Here is a 21,776-nt window from a genome sequence, read left to right as displayed (position 1 = left end):
ACTCACCACAACTAGAGAAAGCCTGCGTGCAGCAATGAAGACCCAACAGCCAAAATTAAAAATAAATAAATTTATATAAAAAAATAAGTCCCTCAGATTTCTCCAAATATGATAGGAAATATCATATTTGTAATTGCCAAAGATCCCAAGGAGAGAAAAAGCTTCCCTGGCTAGTTCCTAGGAACCCGTTTCCTCATTTTCAGGGCACCTGCTTCTTTTGAGGGTCCCTATGAATAGCTAAGGTGGTAGTCATACCCATCAGTCAGGCTGTGGGATCCCGTAACATTAGAAAGCTGATGTAGACAGCACAATGCTAGGCACACGGTAGTTATTCAATAAATACTTTCTGGCTCAATGATGTGAAATATAAAACTGAGTCCTAATTAGACATACATATAGCTTTCATCATTTGGGGAAAACCAAATTTCTAAAAAAGTCCTCCTTTTCCTTTTTTATCCCCCCCACCAAAAATCCTTTGAGTTAATTTTGGGACTAAATTTTACACAAACAAAACCCACCAAAAATCAAACCCTAAAAGTTCTTTTCCCATGAACTATAAACAAAATTTTTCTTTTTTCTGTTTTGGTAGTGAACATGAAAATTACCACAACTAAAGGTGAAACACCACTTTCACAAAACATTGGGTCAGAGATGGAAAACTCAACGGTAAATTTAATAGAGTGAAATATGATGTTAAAAACTGAAGATATGAAACACTGATCAAGAACCAATGAACTTTAAACAACTGAAATTACTGACAATGATTATCTTTAGGAACACTGACAACCCTTAGCAATTATGTAGCATGTTGGCTGGCAAATATTTTAATCAAATGATTTGAAAAATAATAACCCATATGTAACTGGGAAGAAAAAAATGTAAGAAAAATAAAGGAAGAGGATAAAAACAAGAAGGAAGAAGGGGATTTATCTTAAAATATTTAATCAAAAAAAAAATCCCAATCACTAAAATAGTTTACATTCCAAAAAAAAATTATTTGAATGCTGACATTACAACAGGCACAGAATCAACTATTAGATCCTAAATCAAAATTATTTCTATGCCTGCTATCCACAAATCACGATTAAAAAGCAAACTCCAAATACTACTAAATCCATTTTCTTATTTGTTACTTAATCCTATCAGCACTGACAATATAATAGTCACAGAGCTTACAGACAAGGGGAACAAAGGTGATCTGTTTTTGCTCATTTTTTCACCTACTTACAGAAAAAAATTAGATAAACTATATGCTTGATTTTTCAAAACTAAAATAAGAGGCTCCCACTCTTTCCTTTAACTTTGAGCATAATTGATAAGCATAATAGAAACATTTTTTTAAAAATTCTTCTCATATGTTTGGCCCAACAGCTTCAGAAACTCTGAAATAGTCTATTTTAGGCTTCACTGAAGAAGGAGGGATACCTGCCTAATTTCTACAGCATCAAAAGAAATCTTGAGGTAGGTACAGAGAATTTATCATCAGGAGGCATATATATGCACACACATACACACACCTATCATGCATGCATGTGATGTTTTAAAAATACTCTATAAATATTTCTGAGTTCCAAAATGTATGACACATTCTACCTTATTACCCTTTGTTCGGTGTACTGTTATTTGACCTTCTGGTTTTTGCACTTTTCCAAGAAGAATGGTTAAGAATAAAAGGCAGAGGAAACTGATCACTTCCTGCCTCCAAATGATGTCATACCTATGCTTAATTGGTTTACAAGCTCAAATACATGCTAATTTCAAGGCTGTGAATTATATCAAATGACTTTGAAAGAGCAAAAGAAAAGCCATGGCTTAATTTGTTAGTGAAACAAGGCCTTGCTTGAAATTCACGTCACCTTTCCATTCTGCAAAGCAACTCATCCACATAAAAATGGTCAAAAAAGGACTTCATTTAATTAGTGATATGTAGACTTTTGCATAGAAAAAGGTTACAAAGTAATACAAAAAAGACTAGGTACAGTAATTTTAAAACAAATATTTAAAAGTATAATTTTGCATAATGTTTAACATTCTCATAATGTTTATTGCTTTCTCCACACAGCAGAGAAATGAAGTGCATAATAATACATGCTGTGTCTTTGTCTTTCAAACATAAATTCTCACGTGCTCAATTTCAAAGTATTAAGAGATTATTTTGTCATTAAACAAAATAAAAACAACAAAACCAAAACACCATTATGTAGCACTAATCTAGGCATGGACAAAAATAATTTATGTACATCCCATTACATACATTCATCTTGATTTGGGATCAAATACAATCACAAGCTTGACAAAGGACATTTAAAAATCGTGGCTTTTCTCTTCCCGTTGTTCTCTCCCTGCCTCATCACTTCCAGAAATGCAACTTCTCCCCAAAAGGTGACAAGAATAGATTTTACATGTTATCAGGATGAAATGAAGAGGATAAATATGTAAAAATAGTCCAAATGAAACTGAATAAATTAAACTTTTACAAACTGGAGAGTTTTCAAGTTGGCATGAGTCAGATAGCCTCTGGTGGGCACACAGTAGGCAACTGCTTCTAGGTGCACTCTATAAATGCATGTTTTATATAAAGAAGCACCATATTTTGAGCCATAAAAAAAAAAAAGTGCCTGGGGGTTTGCAGGCGGGGCAGAAATGCTTGTTAATCTGAGCGCTGACGTAATAATTGCTTATACTAATACATTGTTAAATGTCACAACTTGGCAAGTTTGTACAAAAAAAGCAAACTAGGATAAAACTAGGTTTCTCAACTTGAAAATTACTTTCAGCAATCCTTTTGGCCAATAAAAACCTGTTGATTTCAACAGAGTGCTCTTTTCTGGTATTTGTACTAAAACGTCTGCAGTCTAATGCAAGACTTCTGTCCCTTCTCCTTTCTTAACCTAACCTCTACGCTCTTCTTTACTTGTGCAACGTTGTATGTTCAAAAGAAAACTTTATTAGCTCAGGCACTTATGAAACATGAATATTTTTTTTTCCATTTAGTTTCAAGAAAATTCAGTCAGGGCACTTTTCTTCCCCAATTCAGACATCGTGATGCACTGCTGGATGGTTCAGTCCGTATATTTTCCAGGAGACTTCTAAATGAAAACAAGTGTGACATTTTCAAAAGTTGCTGATGTCAGTTACCAAACTGCCTTAAACCGAAACAGAGAAAAAAGATAATACCACATTTCCACTTCTGAGGTTTGTGTCTCAAATAGCTTTATTGTTCCTTTGTGGATCCGCAGACATCTGTATGGCTACTTTCAGGGTGCAGAGGTTTTAAGCTGACTCTGAAATGAAGGACATTCAGTTACTACTGCAAGAAGTTCAGTGAAAACTTAAAAAGCTCCCACTTCTGTCCCCCAGGGTCGGTAAGGTTTACTGTTTGTTCCACTGCTTGTCTGCTGAGGGCTGGACGTGGCTGATACCGACAAGGGAGGGCTGATGGCTGTGGCAGCTGCCACTGCTGCAGCTGCGTTTGGGGGGAGCATGGGGAACGCCCCAGCGAAGGACAGAGGGAAGCTGTGCGCAGCTGCCGTGGCTGCTGCAGCGGCTGCGTGGACAGTGGCCGAGAGGGACAAGAGAGAAGTGGAGAGAGGTGGCACACAGGGGGCGACACTGCCTGTTGATGGCATCCGAAGGGCAGAGTCTGCGTGGGCAAACGTGGCCGTGAGGAGGGTGGAGCCGTGGGCAGGAGGCACTTCTGAAGTGGTGGAGAGGCGGCAAGGCGTGGGCTCCGAGGCATGGAGTCCGCTGGGTTGGAGCAGGGCTGCCGGAAGGTGGTGGAAGGCCGCCGCCCAGTGGTGAGGATGCAGGGGGTGATGGTGGTGGGCCAGAGAGGAGGTCATTGCCGCCGCCTCTCGCTGTGAGGCACACGTGCTGAGATGAGAGACCAAGCGCACCCGCAGTGGATCGGAGGAGTCCAGGCCTTCCACAGAGCTCAGGTACCTTGCCACTTCGGTTAAGCACTCTCGGAATCCAATGCTCATGAAGTCCATGGCAAGGGCATGGGCGTCAAAGTAGCCTGAAAGGAGGTTTGAGCAAAGTGGGGGCCAGGAGAGACAGTGAGAGAAAGAAGGATACAATTATGAAGAGTAGCCACCACCTACATTCCACCCTGTCCTTCAGAGATTTAAGAAGAACGACGATCCTTTCTGAGAACGTTGCCAGCTATTTATGGTTGTAATTTTTGCAGAAGTTAAGAAAGTGCACTTTGCAATTCACATGTGTGACAATTCTGGCAATGCTATGTACTGCAGTTGTTCCTGCAACCAAATAGCACAGTGGGGAAAAGAATTAAGAACATCTGTGTTTCAAACACTTCCAGAAAAAAAAAAATGGTGTCTCTTCTTTTGTATTGTGGGATAGTGAAATTTTCTAGTAAACTTTTCCACGGTACAACAGAGTACCAGTCTCTCTGTCTCTGTCACATGAATTGGAGATTAAAGGGTTTATCTGAAACATCCTCACTCTCTTGGCATTTATAACTGAGATGTGAAATGCATATGAGCAGTTTGAGGACTTTTTAGAAATGTGCCAGAACTGCTCAATAAATTCATAAATGCTTCTTGACTCAGTGTTTTTTATCAACAAAATAAAAACACCATTACTTTGTATGGAAAAAAGTTAAAGCAGCAAAATGATTTTTAAAAATTTGGTTACTAATTTGAAGATCTTATTTTTCTATCAGGTAATATAACATTACCTGATATATATATAATATATATATATTATAATATAATATATATAATATATATTATTATATTATATATTATAATATATAATAATATATATAATATATATATTATTTATATAATAAACATAACTCCTAGTTTTCCTGAAGTCCAAATATATATTTCTTTCATTGGTTAGCTTACTTTTTTCTGGCATCCGTCCAAGAAAAAAATGTATATTAATTGTGTCAGTGTGTATGCACATACCCTTACACCTAAGGTTACTACCATTAAAATGGCTAGAGCTGGTCACATTTATGAGAATCCCTTTTTACCCAAAGATAATACATTAGAATAGAAAATAGTAACATCTGATTAGTATCAGTGCTAATTTAGGGTACTGATAATAATCAGACATTTGGGGAAATGTCACCACTTTGAATAAGTGACCTCTAATATGTATAAACGTATCCTTTTTAGACTTTTTTTCTCATTTGCAACTTTTTTTTTAAACAATTTTCAAATTAAAATTTAGTCTACTCACTTCGGGGATGTGTATACATAAATGAGAAATATCACATTCAAACAAGGTTATTTTCATCTAAGGCATTTATTTACTACATTCCCTTTTTTATGTTTTTGTAGATCAAAGTATTACCTGTTTTGTTTATCATCTATTAACAATTAGATTAGCACTTTGGAAAATAGTAGTCACAATATTCAAAGTCCAAGAGCTAGAACTTCAACAGAAATTTGGAAGTCCCAAAAAGAAATTTGAGGAAAACATATACACCATTAAGACCGTAACAACAACAGCACAAAGCTGACATAAGAGAACATCATGAAATGTGGAAGATAGCAACAAAAAGAGTCATCATCCCAGGACTTCAGCATGGTTAGCAATAAAGCCCCTGGCATTAGGAGGGAAAGTTCTTCCTGAAGAAGACGCCTCCAAAGAAGGCATCACATAAGAGTCCTCAGGGTTCTCTGCAAGGCTTTGCAGACTTCTGACTTCATGAGAGAAGGGAGATAATCATCAGAGTAGACAAGAGTCCAGAAACCCAGAGGGATCTAGAAATTTAGGTTACTCTACTAAATCCTCTCTAGAAACTCCTGCAATACCAAGACAGATTAAAGAATGGACCAACAGAATTGTACCCCAGGAGCTTCCAAGTATCTTCATGCGTCGGCATGAAGTAATTGAAATTTGTGATTTGCCAGCTGTATGGGGTTGTATATGGGTGAGTTCTCTGTTGCATCTTAAGGAATATAAATTATGTAATTCCTATACTGTTGCTGAATGCAGAGGGAAATGACGATGAGCAACTGTTTCCTGCGACCGCATCTTGGGCCAATAATCATAGCACAGGGGTCCACACCACTTCCATCACTGCTCTCTGGGCTTTAAGTGAATAAGCTCACAACAACCTTGTGAAGTGAACACTATCACTGTCCTCATTTTACAAATGAAGAAACTGGGGTTCAGAAAAGGTCAGTCCTTTATCTAGGGTCACAGACCAAAAAAAAGAAAAACAAGCCAGGATTTGAAACCAGGCAACCCAAATGCAGTGTCTGTCCTTCACCAGTACATTCTGAGGCCCCCATAGCAGCTGTGAGTCTTTAACAACGCGAGCCCACACTGCCAGCCCCACTTCTTCAAGGCCCACACGTTCTCCTGTGAGGTGACCTCTCTAAAGAGCTGGCAGTCAGGCGACTCGTATGGAGCTCGCTCGGAAATGTCTGTTCGCAAACTATTTTGGGATGAATTTTAGGACTGTTCAGGTAGCCAAGAATAGCAACCACGATGGAACTTAGTGTTTACAATAAGGCATAAGAACAATATTACTCTTTAGAAGTATAGCTCATGCCAAATATTTGAAACGCTGATAAAAATTCTTAGCCTTGTGGCTAACAATGCCAAGGGAAGTAAAGCAATCAAACAACTTTCCCTGCACGATCGCTAACCCGATCAGTCCCCTAACATCCTGAGGGAGCAGGTGTAGAGACAGAATCCTGGGGCGGCGGGGGGCCTTGAGGGCTCAGAGTGCTAGTACAGGCCTCCTTGTGCAGCCCAGCACCTCTGTCTCGGCTTAAAGGTGGGTCAGTGGCCAAGCTGGGCTGGATCACAGGCTTCTAGAATTTCATCCAGTTCTCTTCCCTATTACGTAAGAATATTTGCAGCCTATGCTGAGGGTTACATCTTAAAGAGTAGAAATCACAATTCCATACCCATTCAGGATGGTTATTCAGGCAGGACGGACGGTTCCTTGAGAAGGTACAACAGAGGGTAAGTCACATTGTGTGTGAGGGCGTCCCTTTACAATGATCACCGCCCCCCCACCCGACACAGGTAAAAGATGGTGAAGGTCAGGGCTGATGCTCCACAGGTCCTCAGCTGGAGTTAGACACTGAAATACTTCTGTACCAATTGATAAACAGCTATTTCCCTCCAATGCCCTGCCCCTGTCCTGATCTAGGGCAAACTCTGATACTACATAATAAAATGCTGAGCAGAGACAAGCGTTCAGGGTGTAGCTGCAGCACTTAGCCCCTGTGGTACCCTCTCCTTACCCCGTTATCAAATATATGGAACAGCCCTTGGCTAAGATGAATACCAAAGGCCTGTTTGAAGGGTGAAAAAGATATAAAAAGGCAAAATCAAGTCTGAGTGATGTGTGAGAAGTGGGATAATGAAATCTGAATGAATACTACATCGTTTAGGATCTCAAGTCCATTCATAGCATGAACTGAGGGTCAGGAACTGGACTATTCTTCCCTAAATCACTATCCAGTACAGAAGACATCTCTCCACAGCACTGGGCCCAGGGCACCTGCCCCTGTTTGCTCTTCACAGGAATGACTGCTCCATCAGTGGTTTCCAGGACAGAGATTCACTACCTGCACTTCAAATGCTCTGTGTGGTCTAAATCCAAGATCAACCAAACTCTGAGAACAACAATGAAAATTCACTTCCTTTGGAAGAGCTGCATTATAGTGAGTCCTATCCCTGATTTAACAGGGGACTGGGGAGAGGGAAAGAAGAGAAGATTGTGTCTAACCTCCTGTTTATGTTTGGATGTTTGTGTGTTTGTTTTGTCTTTCTGTACAAATTCCAGCATGCACTTCTGAAAGTCCCAAACAAACCTCTGACCAGGCTGCTGTGAATGAAGCTTTACTCCCACAGTATTATAAAAGCAAACACAAGCCCAGGGTCAAGTGCTTCTTTTGTTCCAGAAGTTCTTTCCCACGAGTTCAATCCTGCCATTAGCATTGATTTCCACGGCTTTAATCTGGGACCTCCTATCGCAGCTCGTTAAAGAACTGTTCAACTATGACTTCCTTACAATCTTAGGGAGAAAAAATGAAAAGAGAAAGGTAGAAGGGGCGGCGGAGGGGAGGGATGAAGTCACCTACTTACCTTTACCCCCAGTTGCCTGGAGCATCTTTAAATGATCGACTGTCATTTGCAGTATTTCAGCTTTTTCTAACTTTGCAGATCCCTGAGTAAACAAATAATAAAATCTTATAAGTCCTATGGAAATGAATTTGGAACAGCTTACCCTGAATTTTTCATTTTCCCTCTCACTAGAAAATTCTAAGTTTAACTTTTTCACAGAAAAATATGAATTCTTCCTGAACTTTACATAAAAACACTAATTGCATCACACCTAATGACAGATATTTGCCATTTTAACTTTTAAAGACTAAAAGGCATAATAATTTTTAAACACAAAAATAATTACACTAAGATAACTCTACTCAAACTACTACAACTGCAAAAATCTCAAACTGCATCAAACTGGTTAATAATATACTTTATTTTATCACGGGATATACAATAGTCTTATATAATGCTTAAGTCTAGATCAGTTGAATCCAACTCTGGAGGAAAAGCAGATAGGATCTCATAAAATTATTGTTAAAAAGCATATCTTTCAAAAATAGATAATTCTATTATGCCTTTAAGGTAATTCATACTACACCACTGTAAGTATAGAACCAAAAGTGCGAAGGGAAGACTTTCAAGGTTTTTTTTTCCCAATAATTACCAGCAGGTGTCACTGTAAATTCCAAGATCATAAACAAGGAAGCATAATCTAACTTGAATCTAATAAGCATCAAAAATGCTTAAGGATATTTGAATCCTTTAAAACAGTTCTTAATAAAATTTTCATTGTATTTTTATGCCCCTCCCCCATTTTAAAACAAGGCAACCTCTGGAAACCAACTGAAATACAAATGTGCCACTTCAAACTGTCTCAGAGGGCTGTGGGTGGCTTCTAATTTCTTGGAAGAGCTAAATAATTAAATCAGTATGTTTTCTTGAAAAGGAAACTGCAGTTTATTTCAGGTTCCTATGCTTTACTTGTTTTGTGAAAATTGTCAGCACCCAGTACATGGTGAGAGTGCCAGAGTGACTTAAACTGCTTGAAAGAACACTCTTCTAATTATATTGTGACAGGGCCAGCTCTCTAGGGTTGGTCGCCAAGCTCAGCAAATGGGAAAGCCTGTGTTTATGGTAACTAACTGCCAAACTACTGAGGTTTGCTTTTAAGGTTTAAGTCGACATTTAAGAAAAAAAATCTAACGAACTCCAACCCCCCAACCCCCCGCCAAAAAAATCACCGAACTGTTTCTCATAATTGTAGACATTTCAGCACTGAAAGTAAAAACGTCACTGATTACTGACATTTTCATTTTCAACGTATTGTCATGGGAAAAGATAATAATCAAAACTACAATTTGCCCATTACATTTAGCTCATTAAAGACAGTTTCAGCATATAGAGTGGTGCCTTTTTTCTCTTAAAAATGTATAGTCAACAGCATTTGACAACTTGTACTTCTATCAATGTTCAGTTTTTCCATGAATATGTACAATAGTTTCAGTGAAAGTGACTAATAACAAAACTGCAGTTTCTGGATAATTTCCAAGGGCTTTGTAGGGCTTGCTTTATAATGTTTGTGGTTCATGAAGTAAACAACAAAATGCAATAAACAAACAACAGCTGTCTTATACCCTATTTGAATTTAATTGAAAGTTACTTTCAACAAAGGTATGATGCCATACTCTTTGAAAGATGCTCTTTGAAGTCTATCAGCCATGGCGGCAGAAGGAAAAACACAACTCTTCAAAAATGAAAAGGAAGATTTAAACATTTGGCTTTCTACTTTACTAAGTGTGCAAATCTTTTTTCCTTCTTTTTTTTTTTTTGGTAAAGGAATACTTTAATTCTGAAAAGGGGAATTTATGGCTAGTTTGATTTTTTACCAACTTCCACAAAGATGCCTCGAAACAAACATCATTCTATTAAGCCAGGGATTAAAAATGAAACCAAGTGGTTTGGTAAATAAATTTTGTTAGTATTATTATTTAGGAAATAGAGCTAGAGGTGTTACTTCCTCGGCTTTGATTATTTTTTAAAATAAAAAGCTTACTTTTTAAAGAATAGTTTGAGACAAAAATGAAATTTCACATGGATATCTTTTCTGAAGAAGAATACTACATACAGCTCAGTTTTAAACAAAACCACTACTGGTATTCACAGAAAGAACAGAGAGAGCGTGAACATGTTACCCTTAAGGGAAAATAAGCTAGAGAATGGAAATGTTTTTCAACTTCATGATGGATTATGTTTTTAATAGTTTTGCCACAACAAAGCATTTTATTGAAATAGCTGCTCTGTGCCAGATCACGGCACATACACCATTATTTTAATGAGCTTTAAGAAGAACCCACGTTGCCAGATGAGAGAATCAGCTTTTTTGAGCTCACTGGTGGGGTGGTCAGGATGGGGGGGCAGCTTACTTGTTTTTCAAAAGCGGTTGGCACCAGTCGTCTCAGCTCAGATAAACTGTTATTTATCCGATCTCGACGCCTTTTCTCTATTATCTATCCCCAAAAAGCAAAACAACAACAAAAGTTCATGAATACACAAATGATAAAATTACTCGTAATGGAAAAATACAACTGCTACACATTAGGCTGGATTACATGAAATAAAAAGACAAAAAAAAAATCACATACCCCTCTCCTTTTCTTTCTTGCCATAATCTGAGATGTCGTTGTTGGAGAATTCGATCTAATCACAGAGCTAGTACTTTGTCTATGAAATAAGAAGAGTTTGTCAGGTGCTGCATTAACATAACAATTGTTTTCTTCTGGGTCCTTGATGGCATGCATTAAATATTCAGAGTGATAGCACAGTTCAGATCAGCATTATTTTATTCTTAATTCTTGCTCTTTACAGACTTTGCTTTCAGCCCTTATATCTCTTTTCAGATAGGAATCATGCCTTTTTTTCTTTTAATTTTAATGACTAATCCAGATGTCAAATCCACTGGCAAAAACGTCCCTAAACTTTTACTGAGCCTCCCAATGAAATAATTATGGGCAGTCAGGGTGAGAAGTTAGATATTAGTATTTCCTAGTTCCACTCATAAATGTTTCTTAAAAGTCAATTAATCTCTAATAGCATCCCTCCTCCTCCCTCTGGTAAGACCCACTGAACAAAGCAAAGCTATTTTAAAATAATTACTATCAAACAGATATACAGCCATCACATGTCAAACTGTTGTCCCTAGATGCAATCTTTAAAATAAACAGAAGTTACCTTACTATTTCAAAACTCCAAGTAGTCATACAAGAAAAAAATGACAACTTCAATGTTTTCTATATTAATCTTCCAAAAGAATGACCCAAAATTAAATATGCCACTAACAGAAAAATTAAAATTAGATCAACTACTAGGTAAATGTTTTACTTTGAAAATAAAACTCTAGGTGAGTATCTCTCAGCCTTCAATCTAAGCTTAAACCTCTCAGAGTTGTAATCCATCTTGAGTTTGCTAATGAAAAAATATTTTATATCAAAAGTTCAGTCAAATCACTATATTGTCACATAGTTTTTATGATCCTTTCTAGTTTGTATCTGTTTCTCTTCATAATTCATAGATACTCTGCTTCCTCATGTTCTCAAATTCTCCAGGTTCCTGTTATTTGTTCTCTTTCATTATAGAAATATTGCACACACCAGGTTCTTATTACCTCACCTTCTCACTTCTGGATCTTATTTCTGAATTAACTGTTCCCCTCATTCCCATCCCCTTCTCAACTGGTTTCACCTTTCAAATGACATCTTTTGTTTTTCGGATCTCATTTTTTAAGATGACACAACACTTTATTAGAAGATACTTTGCAAACAACGTTTCAAGCGAATATCTTTGCTTTTAATGATTCCAGTCTAAGGTTTGTACATATTAGAATAATAATATTGAAAGAAAAGCAGTTTTCCAAACGTAGAATTTTACTCTTTGAGTGACAGCTGCAGATAAATAATTAAGGTGCTTCTGGGGATGCCAATTAGAAGCAATTATCATTTGACCCGCCTTGGCACTAAAACGCCTCCATAACCTCTCTCTGTCACTGGAAAGTGGAGGTCTGGCTTCCGTGATCACGATCTCGATCTTCTCCAGACTCAGGAACAAGCAAAGAGATGATGCCTGAAACGATCCTTCATCTGTCACTCACACTCCCGTCAGCCAAGTCACATACGATCAACTTGGAAATCTCAGCCTACTTAGCCTTGACATCGCTAATTGCTTTCATGGCTCCAAAAAGCAAGTCATCTTTTAGTCTCTTTAAAAATAAAAAAAAAATCCTTTTTTTCTTTCTTCGCCTGGCCCATTTTGAAAGTGCTCCCAAATGCAGTTTCGGTGGCGGGGGCGTCGCCCGTCTCCCGGGCGTGCCACTTCGCACGCCCAACGCTGACAGCCGGGGACCCTCCTTCTCCAACCTCTGCACACTTTCAGCCGCCCCACCCCTAGGGTGCAAACCCACATGCCTCGCCCCACCCGAACACGCGCTCCGTGAGCGCCCACCCCTGAAAGTTTTTCGGGCAAAACTTTCCCCGCTCGGTTAGAACGCGGCGGAGAGGAACCTCGGGATTTCCAAGTAGCCGCTCGTACACAAAGCTCCCCGATGCCTCGGGCTCCGGACAGCTCCCGCCGAGCCCGCGCTCACCCCGAGTAATTGTTCTCGCTCCCCACGTCGATGGTCTCGTCCATGTCGCTCTCAGAGGTCGTCTCCTCGCAAGGGCGCTTCATCACGGCGAACACCGCGCGGGGTGCAGCCGGGACGGAGCCTCGGACACCAAGCCGGACGCAGCGCCCTCCCCGCCTGCCTCCTCCCTCCCGCCCTCCCTGGGCCCGGGCAGGCGCGGCTCGGCCGGCGGCGCGGTCGGCTCCTCGCGGCTCTTTCCCACGCTGCAGCCCAGCTCGGCCGCAAGAGCCGGCGCCGGCCACGCCTCCCCGCGCGGGCGGGGCGCCCTCGCCCGCCTCCAGCGCGCAGGCCCCCGCAGCTCCGCCGGGCACCGCCTCCTCGGGAGTCAGCGTGGCCCGGGATTGGCCGGAGCGGAGGGGCGGGGCCTCTGTCGCCAAAGCCCGCCGCGGAGCTCCGGCTGAGGCGTGGGAACGCGGCCGCGCATCTGGGGCCCGGGAGCAGAGCGCGGGTGGAGAGAGGCGGCGGCGAGCGGGAGCGCGAAGTCGCTAACTCTAGATAGGGAAGCGCGCGGACGTGGGCACAGGAGCGGGCGCGGGCGCGGCGGGGGCGGGGGCGGGCTGGCGAGGGGCGGGCTCTGGACCTCGGGTTTTGGCGCTCCTCCGCACACAGCAGTCTGCCGGTGAAGTTTCAGCCCTGTGTTTAAAGAATAACCCCAAGCGCGTGGCTGAGTGTGAGCGAGCGTGTGTGACGTCAGGAGGCGCCGTGGCTTAACCGAACCGCCCCACTCGGCTGTCCCTTGTCTGGACCAAAACTGCTGATTGACCCTGGCGGTCACATTTGCCCTCTGGGGTTTTCGAAAACCCTAAATCAAAGTTGCTTTTCTCTTTGGCAACTCCCAAGGCTACTTCCGCGGCCTCTGGGCTGTGAACAGATAAGGACGCAAGTTTCCCCGACCAGGTACTTGACAGCTGGCGGTCGGAGGGTCTGAGAGACCGGCCACCAAACGATTTTCTAATTGCACCTAATCAGTTCTTTCCATTTGGCCACTGAGGCTGTGGATAATAGATCCCGTTGAGTATACCGTGGGCTGGAGTTGTGTCTTCTCTGGTGGCAGGAAGGACTAGAGCAATGATGCGGGTATTTCAGGACAAAATTTTAGTAGTTTTTCAAGTTCGAGTTTTTCGGGCTTGGATTATCCAGATAATTGCAATTCACACTCCCTGGTTTGGGTAATCTCAGCGGTAGAGTTAAGTACAATCCCGGACGTGAAAAAAAATCGCGCTTGGAAATTAATTTGTTTTCTAAAAGACGAATGCGTGTCCAGTCTTTAGTGCATTGGACAGCGTGGGTTGTATAAAACTCTAGATATGCTTGTAAAACATGTTTTCAAGCTGCTCTTTCCATCCATGCTCTGAGGTAGTTGTTTGAACCCGCTACGCAGTTGTGTCTATGCGAGGGCAGCGGGAGGCGGTGGGCCCGCCGGGGCGCCGCGGTACCGGGAGGCGGGCGCCGGGTTGGTCGGGGTTGAGCTCGAGACTCCACTCGTTGCGCCGGGACAGCTCGGTGCTTAGGGCAGAAAAGCCTCTGAGACAGAGGCGTCAATCAGTCGCCACAGCCCTACGCCACGACGGAGTCTTATTTTTCTGGGGATCTGCTTAGGGCGTCCCCCTCTGACACTCCATTCTCTCCTCACACAAGACCGGCGCGGGGCGGGGAGGAGAAGAGGAAGGGATGAGACTTGAAAAGACCGGGCCCGGGCCGGGGCAGGGCAGGGGGAGAGCGGGAAGGACCTGCAGTCCGCGGGTTAAGCCCTCGTTAAACCACAAAACCCCTTCCCCACACGCCCTCGTCTCTTTTGTGCGGTCCCCACCGCGGCGCCTGCAATAACCGTGTGAACAGAAACCCGAAACGTTCCATCCTGACTTCTGAAACTTAACACCGGGCAAAACACACAGTCGTCGGGAGCCGGGCGGGGCCTGGTGGGGATGCACCCGGTCAGCTCGAGGCCGCGGGGGGCGGTGACCCCCCAGCTCGGCTGTGGGCCTCCCCTCCGCGCGGGTCTCCGGGCCTTTGCTTCGCTGCAGCGCCGGCTGCCTGAGCGCGCTGCGGGGAGCCGAGCGGGCTCGCCTCCCTTCGGCTCTGACCTCCCCCGACGTCACTCGGCTCTCGGTCCTCACAGCCCGGCTAGGGAAGAGCCAGATCTGCGCGGGTCGACCGTCCCACCTCCCCGGCGGATGCGCCCGCGGCCAGTCCGCGCAGGCCACGCGGGGACACGCCGCCTCCAGCCTCGGGCGAACTCAGCCTTCACGACTTTTAGCGAAGGGTGCGCATTTTTCTGAAAGCGAATGTCTACAGATGCAATTAACCTTGGCCACGCAATCAAATTAGCGGGCGCTTCAAAACGCCGGGGACAAAACCTGAGATCATTACTGAAAAAAAATTTAAGAGTTCTTTCTCGCTATCCTACTGTATTTAATTATAATAATTGCGAAGAATTGCGAAGAGGGAAATGACTTGCTTGAAAAAAAGTTGCAGCTGGTTAAAGTTTTTCCATACTTGTCTCTGAAGACTTAACCACTGTACCATGCTATAAAGAAAAATGTGGCAGGGACGTTCGAAATGCACACGCGGATTTACTGTCGCTCAAAAATACTTCTTAAGCAAAGAGGGTCATATTTTAAAAACGTTTAGAACAGTGCCTGGTACGTTGGAAGCGCTCTATACGTCTGTTAAATAAACAAGAATGCGTAAGGCAAAAGACCTCGGCGTTTTGAACACGACCAAAGTGATAACATGCTAACTTATCTGCAAGATACTTGATCGCAATTAGGCAGCACGAGATGTTTCAATTAGGTCTTTTATTCCCCTCTAATATCCCATTTGCCTATGCCCTGGTCAGGCGCCTTGTCTAACACTGAAAGTGCTTCTCGGGTCAGAGGGAGAAACGGAGGAAACTCTTTAAAACGCCCCATCATCATTAAAAACGGTGGTGGATTCTCTGGAGTGCGAGAGCGAGGTGTAGGGGTGGCGTCTGCAGAGAGAAAGAAAAGAGAATGAGAAAACCGCGGGATTTCAAGCTTCATCGCCCCTCAGCGACATCCTTTTCAGTGAAAGTTGGTTGAAGGCTTAGGAAGAACTCGGGCAGAAGAAAAGATGTCCGCGCGCAGAGCAAACCACAGTTCGTTCCTTTTCAAAGATTTGTACAATGAGATAATTAGACCGAAAGATACGAAGAACTTCCCTACAAACGAAATGCCATTAGGAAAGAAAGCCCAGAAAGACAGATCTAAACGAAATGGAGGAGGAAAGACTCAGCTGTCTTCCCGAAATTGGTCCTTTCCTCCTTGTTTTGTCCTTCTGTGATTTAACTCACTTACTGACGTGAGTGAGATGTCTTAATATAAAGTTACAGTTTTTGCACCTGTATTTTATACATCTGGCCATTTTGACCCTGTTATAGCTTGTCCCACAAAATTTGAGTTGTGTTGCATAAATTAATGAAGTGATTACTTTGCTGCATTTTAAAATGCTCCTTGCAGCATTTTTGGAAGGAAAGCAGGATTTTTTTTTTTTTTTAATTCTAGGTCTGCTTTTTTCCTCATTAGAGCACTCTGATTTTTCAAGATCAGTGGTCACACTTTGTTACTTGTTACTTCTCTGAATCCTTTGAGGTACTGCTTACAGTTACTGTAAAAAGTGTCAGCCACTCCAGTGTTTGGGTTCGTTAGAAAGTCACTAAGACATGACACCACTTTAAAAAAATGTTTTAACTGAGCTTCACAGTGAAATACAGGCAGCTCTGTTATTTAAAGACCTTTATGTTAGTCTGAAAAGGCTAAGTGCACATAGTTCATATTGAGAAGTCCAATATTTTGCCCTTTCTGAAATATAATTATTTACACAGCTTTCTCTTGCAAATGGAAGACAAGCAGGTCGCCCCAAGATGTGCTAGTCTATTTGCAATTGCTGGGGCAGGTGACATGCACGTGCGTGCGTCTGTGGGCAGCCTTGCTGGGCTGGCTTCCCTGACTACAAGACTATTGTGAGCTGGCAACACTTTAAAGTGTGTGAGAATGCTGCACCCTGAGAGTGGAGGCCAAAGGCAAGATCCTTGTAAATTTCAATACCTTTCTCAACATCAGTCTGGCAGCAGGCAGGCCAACCTAGGGTCACCGTTGGACACACATTTGCAAGCTAGTAAAGCAAAACAAAGCAGAAAGCAAGGGGAAATTTAGGCCCACCAACCTTGAAGTCATCCATAAAAGGGAACTGCTTTACCAGTTAACAATTATCCTTGCCTGGTTACCCACAAAAAGTGCATCGTTTTTTCTTGGCTTGCCCCAATAGGTGCTACTTATTTTTTACATCAGAAGCTTCAAGGTAGGAAGTCTAAGACCCAAAGGCCCCTTTCTTGGAGATTAGAATGTTTAAATTGATCTCTGTTATTAAGGGGCAATTTATTTAAAAGCTTTTATTTCATGAGTGATGTTATTAGTACCTAGCACATGCCCAAGGAGGAAGGCTGGTTTTATTGCAGGACACAGGAGAAGAGGGTTGTATAATTAAGTAACCAGTTTTCCATACCCCTGTAAGCAACAGTCAAAAGATAACTAAACTCACTATATTAACTTCCTCTTTGTGAGTGTTAAACTGATGTTGGCAGGCTTTTCTATTAAGGAAATTCTTTAAAATTTTCATTTTCTTGAAGTTGGTTTGATTGAGAGATTTTTTTTCCCCTCTCAGGAATACAATAAGAAATATTCGCTCCTCTCATGGAAATCATCTTTTAACTAACTTCATCCCCATCCTCTAGAATAGAATAGTGCCTGACACATAATGGATATACAATAAATGGTTTGTGAATGAATTTCTTGTCAAAATTAATGAACTCCTTGCTTCTTTCCATATATACAGAATTTAGATACATCAGAATAATAAAATGGAAATAAACAACCGTGAAGTAAAAAAAATCATGAAAAAAATTGAAAAGAATATACTTAAACATGAGCAGGAAACCATTTGCTGTGAATGGGCCCTTAGGTCACTCCTGAGCTTCCTGGCAGCCAAGTCAGAAGAAACAGAGTGAGTTTTCTAATTCTTGTAATCGGAAAAGAGGAAGCACATTATTTGTCAAAAAAGAAAAAGTTTATCCAGCTGCTGAATTCTAAACGAGCTACATGATTGCCTTTTTCACAGATTTAAAATTTTTATTTTGTTTAAAACAATTATTTTCTTTGTCTAAAATTCTTCCCCAAGTATCTACATTAATTATTGCATGAACATTCGTATTATGTATAAATGAAGACAATAGTTTATCTCCTAATAGCTGAATAAGTCGTTTTCTATGCTCTCGCGATTAATAAACTGACATTAATAGGACCAGTGCCTCACATAGTTACAAAAATGTGGATTCTCCATAGGAAAATTTCTTTCAGTTTTAGAAAAAGTTAAATCAAAGATTCATGGATCTGGTTGGTTGGTATTACTTGATGAAAGTGAAAGAGACTCTACAGGTTTCTGAAATATCAAGTGCTATGGAAAAGTTTAAGACTAAAAGAATTTCCCAGTAGAATGCAAATGACCATGTATATATTTTTTCACACTTTTATTAGGATACTTTTATTAGATGGGTGCACATTTATGCCCTTATCTGCTTATTTTTAAATTGATAGAGACTTTATGGGGAAAAAACCCTCATAGACTGGAAATAAGAAGTTGCTAATTTTAGATTTATTGTAGAAAAATTGAAGGCTATTTTTGGACCTTCATGCTTTGTAAACCTATTGAAGTAGTATGTTACAAGAAACAGAAAAATAGCAAGTTTGGCATCTGTTGTTTGAAGGGACAGCACAGAAGTTGTTTTTTTTTCTTTCTGGCTTTAGACTTCAAAATAATTTAATAATGTCATAATGTATTGGGAACATATGACTAAAATTTTTTAGAGATAGATTTTGGGTCTTAAGTAATAGCTCATTCCATTTCTAGGAATTGAATAAAGAAAACAGTTCTGTGACGAACTGCAGTATTCATCAGGGCAGTGCAGTCTGTTTGGAAACAAAATGTCATGGTGCTTAGTAGAGAGCAGCCATGCTCGGCTGCAGCATGGAGAAGCTGTGTACTCTGCCTTGAATATGTAAGAAAGGTACATGGAAAGTACGTTTCCATAGCACTTTTAATCTGAGACTCCTAGGGCATTATTGAATCATGAATCTAAACTCACAGCACTGCAGCACTTGCCAAGGCTGGCTATCACGATTCTGCTAGAAAAACAGTCTCAACAGAGGCATTAACAGAGTCTGAAAATAGAAGACCAAGTTATGGATATAAAACAAAAAACCAATAAAACGGTGTATGTGGGTATATATGTATCTGTCTCCCTATATACAAATGGATAGATAAAAGTATCTGTATATAGACAGATATAAAAGGCACAAAATAATTAAAGGTTTTTTAAATTGAAATGACTGGATCGTTAGTTTATAAAAGGCTATCGTAATATCTGGCACTGACCAGTAACTCACATCACAGAGGAAAATGCTGCATTTTGTAATTAAACCACCATTTGTAACATGAAATTCACAAATTGTAAATTTTTGTGTGTATTTTCTCCACTTTTAAAAATTACATTGACTGTATTCCAGTTTATATTATTTTAGATACTGAAATATGTTATCTTTATTCTATCATCTACATTTAAAATTAGTTTCCTTATGCAATTTAAAAAATGTAGATCCTTAGAAAAGGAGACTAATAGTTGAACCTCTTGGGGCAATGTTATGTTAAAGGGTTGGGAGAGTGATTCTCTCTGGTGTTCAGGTGAACAACTGAAAAATCATGTTCTCTGTACATGAACGCATGAAATATTGTTAAATTAACTAACTATATACTTGCGTGCATAGCTTCTAGTTGAAATAACAAAGGTTTGAGCAAAATTTAAGATGAAAACATACTAACCATAAGTTTATTTTTGTGTGTGTGTGGGAATTGGGAAAAGGATATCCATACTTTAATTTTAACAACGAAACTCTTTGTTCTTATTCAAAAATGTAGTTTGGGAACTAATACATTAGGAACATCAGAGTGGGGACTAAATAAACAGAACTGAGGGAGGAAATGATCTGAAAATAAAGCCAAAGAGATTATAGACAGAAATCACTGACAGAACTATTAGTGTGTGTACTTGAAATTAATAAGGCTAACTCATTAATCATGGCTTGATTTTTTCAGTCTGTGCCTCTCAATTTGTCTGTTCTCATTTCCAGGCCACTAAGTATTGAACACCTACTTTGAGTACTGCTCTCTCTCAGTTAAGCAGTGTGAGTGATACCTGGTGAGTAAGCCTCAATTCCTGCTCTCAGGAAATAGCAGGGGAAATAACACGGCAGTCTAAACGCAAACAACTGTTACCGAGATGGGATGTAGTCAAGGCCAAAGTAAAACTGCATGCTATGGGCACAAAGAGAAAGAAGATTCATTTTTAAAGGGAGATCGAATCAGAGGCAGCGCCAAAATTTTTGTATAAGATTAAAGGTGGCAACCCTGTTGGAAGGGTGGGAGTGGCCCAAAGTCTTCAATTTCTGTTTATACGACAATCACACTATTCTTATTTAGATATTATGTTTATTGTCTTTGTATTGCTCTTAAGCATTATGAGAAGGGGAGTTTTCTAACCCTCTTACCTCTCCTTTGGTGCAGTCATAGGATTAAGGGAAAAAGTGAGCAGAGCCCTGAAGGATGTCCAGAATAACCACACTCACAAATACACTCTCCTGGAGAAGGACCAGCATTTGCAAAGACACCTGAAGAGTGCAGGCAGTTCTTAGGGGAAGATGGATGATCCTCTGCTGGAGTGAAGGATATGGAGGAAAGGTGGGTGGAAGGGAAAGAGTTGTCTTGGGAAATGAATTAAGCTGTAGCCAAGTCATGGTGGAGCTTGCATGCCAACCTGCATGTCTTGAAGTCATTTGAGAGTCACTGGAGGTGTTTAAGAGAAGTGACATGTTTAGAGCTATAATTCATTAGATTGATCCAGTCAAGTTTCTTCCTTGTTTTAGTTGTCACTAATATGAATGGAAAACATTATAATAGAAGAAAAATTCCAGGACAATTTGTCTTTATAAATGGAATTCTTCATCTTTGTTGCTCAGTGCAAGTCATTTAGCCACCAGAAGAGCATTGTCAGGTAAGACTGTTAACTGAGTCCTGGGGAAACTCGCTGCTTTTAATTGGGTTCCTTGGGTTTTCTTTAATATGACCCAATTTAGATGAAAGAACATGTTCACTACCTGTTTTGTGGAGTATTCACAGAATTATGCTAGGACTTGCACATCAGTATTTATAGATTTGTTTTATAATATGTCATGTCATAATTAAAATCAGCACAGTTATACTCTCAAGGATTCAGAGAACTTTCTAAAGTGAGGTTTTCATCTTCATTGACTTCAAAGTAACACATGGGACATGAACATTGCTAGCCATCTCAGATTTATCCAGATTGAAAACTTTCAGTGGAAGACTGAGTCCTGATTCCTTCTTGCTACTTTCTTGCTGAAAGAGAGAAATAGGTTACAGTTACTTTTCTACAGGGTGCCATAAATAAACATTCAAGGATGTTACAATTCAGGTGTTATTTAACAATTTTTAGACTAGTAAAATTACATCTTTCCCTGAAAGACCTTGTTGAAATGAAAGTAACTTGCATTTAAATATTGGATATGCAATCAGTAAACGGCAATAATGTTTAATAACGAAATGCAAGACAGCCTTAAAATTGTGATTTTCTTTTAGTCACTGCATTGCAGTTGAGAATAAAACAAGGCTCCTATTAGTGAACTAAGGTTAGCAAGGTAGGGCTCTCGATGAAGTTGAATCAGAGCGGAGAGCTTGCAGTGCAGAGACTTCCCTTCAGATAATACTTCACATTCAGCTTCAATCCACTGAACAAACATCTAGTGTGCTCATTAAGAAATTCAAAAGCAATATAACAAGTGATTTTTGCCCTTGGAGAGTTTACTATCCAGAGAATACATTAATGATTTGAGTAACTGCCATTTATCAAGTGTTTGCTATGTGTCAGACACTAAGCTATCAAAGCGCTATGTGGATTAGT

General features: G+C 40.7%; 1 protein-coding gene and 1 long non-coding RNA gene across 2 annotated transcripts; one reads left to right on the top strand and one right to left on the bottom strand.

The window, feature by feature from the left end:
• Positions 1–908: 908 nt before the first annotated feature.
• Positions 909–12,836, bottom strand: HEY2 (hes related family bHLH transcription factor with YRPW motif 2). Its single transcript, XM_030853538.2, has 5 exons — positions 12,689–12,836; positions 10,695–10,773; positions 10,476–10,559; positions 8,086–8,167; positions 909–4,018 (listed from the first exon to the last, which is right to left on the bottom strand). Exons 1-5 carry the CDS (start codon positions 12,769–12,771, stop codon positions 3,333–3,335), a joined length of 1,014 nt encoding a protein of 337 aa, XP_030709398.1. The 5' UTR covers positions 12,772–12,836; the 3' UTR covers positions 909–3,332.
• A 4,766-nt stretch (positions 12,837–17,602) lies between these two features.
• Positions 17,603–21,419, top strand: LOC132593389 (uncharacterized). Its single transcript, XR_009558834.1, has 3 exons — positions 17,603–17,749; positions 19,930–19,997; positions 20,363–21,419. It is a non-coding gene; the product is annotated as an uncharacterized lncRNA (long non-coding RNA).
• The last annotated feature ends 357 nt before the right edge of the window (positions 21,420–21,776 follow it).

This window comes from Globicephala melas, chromosome 14 (genome assembly GCF_963455315.2).
Source record: "Globicephala melas chromosome 14, mGloMel1.2, whole genome shotgun sequence".
Lineage (NCBI taxonomy): Eukaryota > Metazoa > Chordata > Mammalia > Artiodactyla > Delphinidae > Globicephala > Globicephala melas.
The sequence above is the reverse complement of the archived record's forward strand: the minus strand, read 5'-3'. Positions and strand labels throughout refer to the sequence as shown.